Below are 9,259 nucleotides of genomic sequence, written 5' to 3'. Positions count from 1 at the left end.
ACTAAAAGTCCTTCCCAGTATTTCATCCCAGCCACCTGGATTTGCTAATTAGCACAATTCTTCAGCCAGGAGGTAGAGCTAATTAGTGAAAACAGCTGGCTGAGTTCACGGGGGGAAGAAACACATGGCGGGACTTTTACTTTCTGACTCCTGGACTTTCCACCTCAAAGTTTCAAAATGCTCAAAAATGTCAATGCCTACTTTTCTGTACCTGGGTGAGGCTTGACATATGGTGGCAGGATAATCCTTGAAATGATTAGCATGAATGGTCCTTAAAAGATCTTGCGCAACATCAGGTAACATAGGTTGCCTGGGCAGACCACTCAGGGTTTTGGGGACGACTCGTACAGCTCGTGAATGTGTATACAGGATGGGAAATGGAGCTGGAAGGAAGCGGGGAGCCCTTCCAAACGCCGCGGTGCGAGCGCTTCCCATTGGGAGCGATCTGTAATGGCGGAGAGAGTCGCAGATAATGATGTTTTTTCAGCTGCCCTTGGGGATTTCTGCTCTTAGAGGGAGGATATGGGTGTACATGTAGACGAGTAAATATACAGGGAAGCGCCGAAGCAGAGACTGATGTTTAAAGCTGCCTCAAAAAGACCGTTTCAGGAAGTCAGAGAAAAGTGGAAACACTCCTGCGCCGGAAAACACAGAAATGTCTTATCACAAACAAAAAAGGTTCCACTGAAATGCTGTCTGCGGAGACGTTGCAGCAATTTCGCATTTTGAACTGCAAACTTATGTGTGTACTGTATATATGTGAATGCTGGGGGTTTGGTGGGGGTGTTATAATGCTCAAAGTGTGGTCACCTGACATTTAGGCTTTAGGAGGGAAAACGTGACCGGTGCGGGCAGACGTGACCAAAGCAACGAATGCTGGCTTCACACTCCTATATTAAAACACAGCTGGTACCAAAGCAACAGAGAGCAAACTCAATCCTCAGCTAGAAACAGGCATCAAGTCATTTCCATTTTCCCATCTTTCTCTTTTTCAATCGGACAACATTGAAAAGAATTCTCAGTACAATTATCTAGAAGGAAGACATTTCAGATGGAATTAAGAGGTCAACATTTTGAAATGATTAAAATGATTTAAACAGGGTATTCCCGAACCATGAGACGTGGCCTGCACAAATAGAAATTGAATGGGCTGCACATATATTTAAATAAAAAATATTACTGAAATATTGCACATCAACAATATATGGCCAAACTTTCATATCTTGCAATATAATTCAGAAATGGAATTGCTGTAAAATATTTATGATTATACCCCCCAATATTTCCTCACATTTACGACATATTGCAGTATATTCGGTTTCCATAGATGCTACTTTGAAGTGAAAAGCCCGGCCCCTGACAGGACGCCTGGGTGCCCGGGTCTGGGAGTGGGTGGAGTGAGAGCGCTGCCTCACCTGCTTGCGTTTTGCCGCGGCCCCTTAAATGGATTCCTCCGCTTGATGAACGAGCGTGTCACCGGTGCACATCTGGAAGTGGGCAGCAGGACGGATAGATGGGAGATAATGAATCGGTGCAGGGGAGACCACTGATCCCGGGGCTAACCCTCAACAGACCCTCCTGCGTCCTTTAAGCATGCCTGTTTAAAAAAACAAAAATACAGGATTCATGGTCATGTTCACCTCGGTGAAACCGTATTAGCGGTCGTAAAGTTGTCACGTTAACTTTCTAGTGGGATTGTTTGCATAGCTGTAACAGAATCCACTCTGAATGTTTGATTCGTAGCCTATGCGCTATTGCATTGTGGTCAATGCAGTTAACGTAATCGCAGTATGACATGACTGAGCTGTTTTAAATATTAGCCGGTATCCGCGTCTGTTCACGGACAGTACTGGTTTAAGGTACATGGGTGGCTCTCATTGGTATTGCTGAGGGAGAAAGACCTTTGGTAAGCTGCCAGAGGATTCATCAGCAGCTGAAGAAATGAGAGTTATGACCATAATGATTTACCTGCGCAGCAGACACCTTTATCAAGAGCAATTCGCATAACATGCATTCAGAGTATTAAAATGTGCTGACGGCTTATACTTTCATTAAACCCGTTAAACTAGCACACATTTGTTAATTTTCAGTCTGTTGATGAACTGTAGAAGACAACTCTTTAAATGTCTTGGTTCACTCAATCTCACCTTAATGCCCCCCCCCCCCCCCAAAAAAAAACTTTCTGTGGGCCATCTTGTTTTCCAATATGACCTCTAAAAAAACATAAAAATGTGGTTTACTTCTTTTGCTTCACAATGAACTGTGTTGATAGCGTTTAAAGTGTGTAAAAGAATTGGATTGTCGACATATGAAGTAGGTAGTATAAGTATGCATGCAGTGTATTTGGATACATGATTGAAAAGATTGGAAAGCACCTAGCCTTTTATAATTATTATATATTCCACTTTGCAAACATATTTGGTGTGAAACAGCACTGGGTGTGACAGCGCAGTACATATTTCTGGACACGTGGTTGAAGTGTTTTTTATGTGGTTAATGTGATTATACACAAATCGCAATTCACCAGTGAGTTGGGCAGTTCCTTCCAGAGGTTACATTAGGCCAAAAATGTTTTTTAAAAAAGAAAAGCACATTAATGGCTAGTGGAGCCAAAGTGTTCATATGCTCTTCACCGTGACTCCACTCTAGCCTGCTCACAGTACCATTAGAGGAGAGCAAGTCTCCAGGGTTTGTAAATTTTAATAAGAGCAGTCGAAAGAACATATCCAACTGCATACACTGCCCTCAAATATGAAAATTATCACACAGCAGCATAAAAATTGGCAGAACAAACTGACATAATTTTTTTTTTTTGGGTCTTTGGTTGCCAAGTCTCTTCGATAACGTTGCAACACCATATATGCATATGAGCTAGAGAAAAGGGAGAGAGATGATGTATTTAAGCAGCAGTGCTGCTAGTCTGATTAAATGTGAATATCTAGTTCAGAACTGTGTCTGGGAGTGTTCTTTATAGTGCATTCTCCTGTGTTATCTGATGCAGGCTCCAGGCCTCTCCTAAAGGACTGGGCCCAGCCCTTCCTCCCTGGAAGCTGGCAGCTTCCTGCCGCTGGATACAGGAAGTTCTCAGTCTGCAGCTCTCTCCAGACCGGAGCTGGATGACGGTCAAGATTCCAACCCACCCACTGGTCACTGCACACTGTGGCCAAATACAATGAACCGGCAACTACAAGCAAATCGCATTCGATCTGTAACCAAGATGTTTAGTCATAACATGAACGCATGGAAATATTATTTTTTCCGGTATTGTGGTTTTAAAGTGGTGTGGCTAAGTGGCAAAGCTTCTGGAAGATATCCTGTTACCTGTGAATAACCTCGGAAGTCTTCCACAGTGACATACATATTGTGCCCTGGCTTGTAATTAATAACCACTTCCCTGTTTTTGTGATCACACTCGGATTATTTTCCTTGCAAATATAACCTTTAGGCTTTCATAGCTGATTTACCCTGTAGCCCATAGCATTCATTTTATGTTATTATAATTATATGGACAAACTATCTTATTTCTTTAAGACAAATCAATTTCATTTCTTTTTTTTTTTTGTTAAATGGGAATTTTCTGAATTTGGATAAGGTATTTCAATAGTTGATCAAAGTAGGCTGCAGAATAAATCATTTCCACACCACAGTCTTATTGTCTCTTTTCTGTCCTCTTTTCAAAAACAATGCTAGATGTGCCTGAATGTGAAATACAGTACAATCAAGTGGTTCCATTCACAGTAAAAATCGTTTTACCTGTCATTCTCTTAAAGATCAGACTACTGACAAAACAACACCTTTAATTACCTTCTTTAAAGAATCATAAATCTATTCTTTACTTCAATGAGAAAATATCCAATGTGAAAATGTGAGATATTTTTTTGATAAAATGTTCATCTGTTTTTCAACACAGAACAGTTGAAGCAAAACCATTTCCTCAGTGGAGATATCCACTGAAAAGAAACCTTAGTCTTGGACTAAGCTTAATCCTTGCCTGAGAAACCAGCCCTAAATGACTAATTGATGAAACATGCAGGTACTGTGGCATAGACCCTTTTACACTACATTGAACCTTAACCTTGTGATCTTTAAACAAACATCCAACACATATTCTAACTTAAACCCAATCCTTAATTGTACTCTGTCTGTCAAAGAGAGTTTATTCTTGCCTAGTAGTTAGGACTACTCAATGAGCCAGTTTCACAAACATAGATTAAGCCTAGTCCTATGCTAAATTCAATTTTGAATGGCGATTTTCCATACAAAATTGAACAGGACAAAGGACAAAACTTAAACTGTGCCCTCTAAACCAGGCCAATGTGTCTTTTAAGTCACAGGTAATTCTGTACTGTATTTGCAGTGCAATTTCAAAGATATACTACAATTCCTACTTACAACTGGATATTAAATTATCTGCATATGAATGAATTTCATACGACTGAAACATATTATATAATGTTGTAAAATGTAGTAGTGTTAATGCATGTAGTTTTTGTTGGATATTAAAGTGAGCTCCATAATGTACGGGACTTTTTTTTCTGTCTAGTTCTGTAATCCGATTTTCATCCTACAGCAAGACAATGATCCCAAACATACTGCTAAAGCAACAAAGGGGTTTTTCAAAGCCAAATACTGGAAAATTCTTGGCTGGCCAAGTCATTCACCCAATCTGAATCCAAATGAACATGGCTTTCATATTCTGAAGAAAAAGCTTCAGCAACTAGCCCCTGAAACAAGCAGAAGCTGAAGATGGCCGCAATACAGGCCTGGCAGAGCATCACCAGACAAGATACTCAGCACCTAAAAATGACTACGGGTCACAGACTTCAAACATTCATTATGGTACCCTGAAAAGGAGGTGAGGGGAGGTAAACTATGTAGAAAAAGTGGTTATTTAGTTGGTAGCGCAAACCTTTGAGGAAATGTGCATTCTATCTTGATTAAAATGCAAATCTCAGCCAGCATTATAATAGACAATAGGCCTATGTGAGGAATGTGAATATCTTATGTAGCGTCTCAGAACCCCCAGGTTTATATGCATTTGAATGAACTCTTTCTGAACCCTATTGCTCAGTAATTACCGAACATAGTTCTATTGACTTATAACAATATGATATTTCTGTCATTTTCGTAATGTAACTGTAAGCAGTGCTTGCAGTAGTCTATTTGATTTAGTTTTTGTATAGACAGTCTGACAGTCGACGAAAATAGAATTAAATGCATTTTGATCATTGTTTGACCATGGTCACCCTTTCCGCTTAATCAAACAACAGCGTCCACTCCTAAAACACAAGACCACCTTTATTTTGTAACAGGAAGTAGCTTTATCAGGTAAGGATATTTACACATTATTTCTTGTGCGGTTACATTGTTTGCATAAAAATGTAAAGGTTGAAAATGTTGAATCGCTTTTAGGTACATGCTTATCCCATCATCCACGTGTCGTCCTCTTCATTCCGGTGTACAAGAGCCTGCCAGTAATGGTACTGTATTTATGAGGGTTTGTATATGGATATACTGACATAGGCTACACGGTCTGTCTCTACTCCGATTCAAATGAAGCTATAGAGTGATGCAGCCACTTTCTCGTCCGAACCAAAGGTCCGCCATCACCTCCGATCGTACAGATCTGCTAATTCTTATCAAAAAGATGATAATTAAAGACGCCGATAAGTTGTAGGGCACAAATACCAGTATCGCGGCTGACAGAGGTGTATGCCCTGTGTGTTTAACAGACGCTTCTAGGGTGAGGTCTGTTGTAAACTGAAACGAAGGAAGCTAAAGGACATAGGCGGCACTGAAGTAATCTTCAGTTCCTGCGTTGCAGGCTTAAATCAGTATCTTCATGGGAAAAGTGTGGAAACAACAGATGTATCAGTACTCGTATTACTACCCACAGTACCTGCGAGCCACGGTACAGTAACAACATTTTATTTATAAAGTGTATACTGAATTGGGGCGTTTCTGGTGCTTTGGCTATTCTTATTGCTGAGACGACTGCAGCTTATTTTCGGTATCTCGTGCTCCATTTTTAATTAGTTTTTTGACAGTGTTCAGTTTAAAAAGCCAGTGTTTATGTGGTTATTGTTTCTCCAGGTAGCCTGTCGTTTTGTAACAGTTTTATCGAACTGTCTTTATGTTCGTTTATGCTGGTGTGCTTCATGGATTTTTAGACGACTCTTGCTCTTCTTCAGTCATATTGTTTTAAGGGTTGCGTTAAGGCGTTACATTTCATTACAACGATTAAAACGTCAATATGTATCACTTTGCACATAATTCATCTCTTTAAGACTTTATATCAGTTATTTAAAACCACCACGTTATTGTTGTGAGTAGACTTCCATGGTTTTACATTTGTCAATAGCTACAGTAACAATAGGCTGTGGATAAACGCATTAAAAGTTTAACGGATTAGCCTACAATTGATTATTTGAACAGCATCAAATCAAAATTTAAACAGTTATGCAATGAAACCCAACTGCGCGTTTAATTGACGAGGTTACGTATAGGCTATATTTATGTGGGCTAGCTAGATCTCAACATAATTCGCATTATTGTGCTGTCTTTTGTGTAATATGATGCATGCTTTGATAATGTATCCTTGAATAACACCACAGGCAGCCCAATTGTCCCCAAGTAGTCTATTAGTTTTATGCAAATGTAGCCTATTTGTTAACAAACACTGTCCAGAGTAATTAACGGAACAATAAAATCATTGGCTTTTCTACCCGATGTGAAATTGTGAAATAATTAGCAGTATAAATAAAAGTAGAAATACGGGAAAATATTGGTGAGAAAATGAATATGGGAAAGATCAAACAAGGTCAATGGAAAAACAGAATAAAAAGTTAAATGAGCCATGAAGGATTAAAAATGAGTTAAGAACGATATTCTGTAACCACGAGACAGCATTGAGACAACAGGCTATAAAGGGAGTTTGGTATGATCATGAAAAAACTGTAGTTTCTTGGTCTAGTGTGTAGACGTCATGACCCATGTATGCCTACGAGTTTTATGATTATCCACTTGTCATTGTGTATGCATTTCAACATGAATACGCCCCTTCCTATAGACACCTTTATAAATGCGATATTTAAGATGGACCTGGGGGTTTTAAGATGGAAATGATACAACAAATGGGACACTCATCTAAGATGGTGTCATTGTTCTCTATTTGTACTGTTGATTATTGGCATTATTTGACATGGCAACAATTTAGAATATTACATCTGATGTGATGTATCTGTCTTGTTATCCATTGAACAAATATGACATACGTTTGTACAGAGACTTATAGTTCTAACAACTTTGTAATGGTATATTAATGTGTCATTGACAACAAGAGTGAACGTGGTACCCTCGGGAGGGTCTGGGTTCAGAATGTAGTGCATCTCTTATTAAGTGCTGTGCGTATTTTATAGATGCGCCAGGATATTTAATGACATGTTACTAAGAGTACACCTACCCTTATAAGTTTAATAATCCACCCATTCAAAGCTCAAAGAAGAACAGAGTTTTGCACACCTTCACCTCCTACTCTATTATTGAGTGAGCGTATAAGACGGCAGAAGAAAGTTTCTAATGTCACTAATGTGCAGCCAGGTCGCTCTCTCCTCTCAATTATTCAAGAGGAAAAAGAGTTGTAATGGCTTTGTAGTTCCGTGTGGGCATGTTTCATTGGCTCTTATAAACCTCTAATGTCGATGATGCTGGTGGTAAGCTACATAATGCTCTTTGTATTGATCAGGGTAATTAAAAAGTTGCTAATTTACGTTGCTTTTCGGTCAGTAGCAACCAGTTGTCATAAACAAGCCCTTAATGCTGAGCCATGCATCTAGTTGCTCTAGTTGTTATACCTCAGCTGAAGTTTATTTTCGTTTAATGAAATGCCAAGCAACTTAGTGAAGGGAGAAACAGTAAACAATGCTCGACGATAATGAAGGCTTAGTGAATTTTCAAGCGTGTGCTAGTTTCTTCGGTCTTTGCAGAGTGATCAGAGTTCAGAGCGGTTAAGGACGTGAACATGAACACCCCTGGTACTGCTGTGTGTACAGAGTGGTGTTTCTTTAACCTGTGTTCTACGGCATGCAGATACGGTCAGGGGCTGTGGGCGAGGTCTGACACTGTAGACACTTTCCTCGTGTTGTGTTTTTTAAATCGCCTACCTCTGGGGACAAAGGTCTGACACTGTAACAACGATTTCCTTTTTTTTTTTTACATCGCCTACACTCTGATCGTTCACCAACAGAAAGAATAGATTTTAAATGTTCTTTAGAAAAGCTAGAAAAATGTGGCCTAGCTTGTACAGAAGGGAATGTCTCTGCATGGAATCAGTGCTGAGATGAGCTAGCCTGTACTGCGTCAGTCACAGTTCTATCCATGGCTGTTTCACTCATTGGATGATGGTTGTGGGAATAGCTTTGACAATGGCAGAAGGTAATACAGTGTAGTATTTGGTTTGAGAACAAGTGCACTTCTGTCATTTCTGTGGGCTTGTGGCTTTGACCTTGGGCCAAGTGTGAAGAAATGCTGTGCTTTTGATTTCATAAAGGGAATATGAGATATATCTATAATTTACGTTTGTAATGGAAATGGGTGCGTGACTGCTGCCTCTTGAACAGGTCTTTCTGGTAAAAGAGATTTTACTCTCGACGAGACAACCTGTATAAATAAAGGATAAATAAATAAATAAATGTGAGTATGAGCATAATGTGGGCATTTGCATTTATATTACTGCATATATCCACCAATATAGAGAGCACTACTGCTTAGGGTGTTTTTGGCTTTGGGATTTGCCTAAAATATTCCAGAGTTGGGAAATGTATAAGGCTGTTTGGCTGTGAAATGACTGTTATTGGGCTTCATTTGTGACAACAAATTGGCTCATACATATTTTTACATAAACTATAGCTACTGATTTATTATATATTTTCAGTTCACAGATACCCAACTCATAAGCTTCAATATGTTCAGTTTATAATTAAAGGTAAAAATTTATCTGCGGTCGATTTAAAATAATTAACTAGACTTTTTCAGATGTCATTGACAATTTTCATTGTTGATCTCAGGAGACGTTTGGAAGATGGGGTCACTGAGGTTAAAAGATAAAGCGTTCACAGAGACATTCTCTACCTCGATACTGGAAACGGGTTTTCCATGGAGGAAAGAAAGAGACCTTTATCTCTTCCGTCATCACTGAGATCTTCGCTCGCTCCCACGATATCTGGGCGCTCCTTCGGCCGGCTGAAATACCGGGGTGTTG

At 39.5% G+C, this 9,259-nt stretch overlaps 1 protein-coding gene across 3 annotated transcripts in view; it reads left to right on the top strand.

Annotated features, from left to right (window-relative positions):
* The first annotated feature begins 5,651 nt into the window (after positions 1-5,651).
* The window catches only part of LOC135241427 (RNA-binding motif, single-stranded-interacting protein 1), a 54,007-nt gene continuing 50,399 nt past the window's right edge, over positions 5,652-9,259 (top strand). For 2 of the 3 annotated variants that reach the window (XM_064311823.1, XM_064311821.1), the window contains exon 1: positions 5,665-5,911. In XM_064311823.1, the coding sequence (XP_064167893.1) occupies positions 5,843-5,911 (69 nt within the window). In that variant the 5' untranslated portion in view covers positions 5,665-5,842. Of the gene's footprint in view, positions 5,912-9,259 lie in introns of all 3 variants that reach the window. The other variant, XM_064311825.1, reaches the window with a different exon arrangement.

This window comes from Anguilla rostrata, chromosome 15 (genome assembly GCF_018555375.3).
Source record: "Anguilla rostrata isolate EN2019 chromosome 15, ASM1855537v3, whole genome shotgun sequence".
In the NCBI taxonomy this organism is placed as follows: Eukaryota; Metazoa; Chordata; class Actinopteri; order Anguilliformes; family Anguillidae; genus Anguilla; species Anguilla rostrata.
The sequence above is the reverse complement of the archived record's forward strand: the minus strand, read 5'-3'. Positions and strand labels throughout refer to the sequence as shown.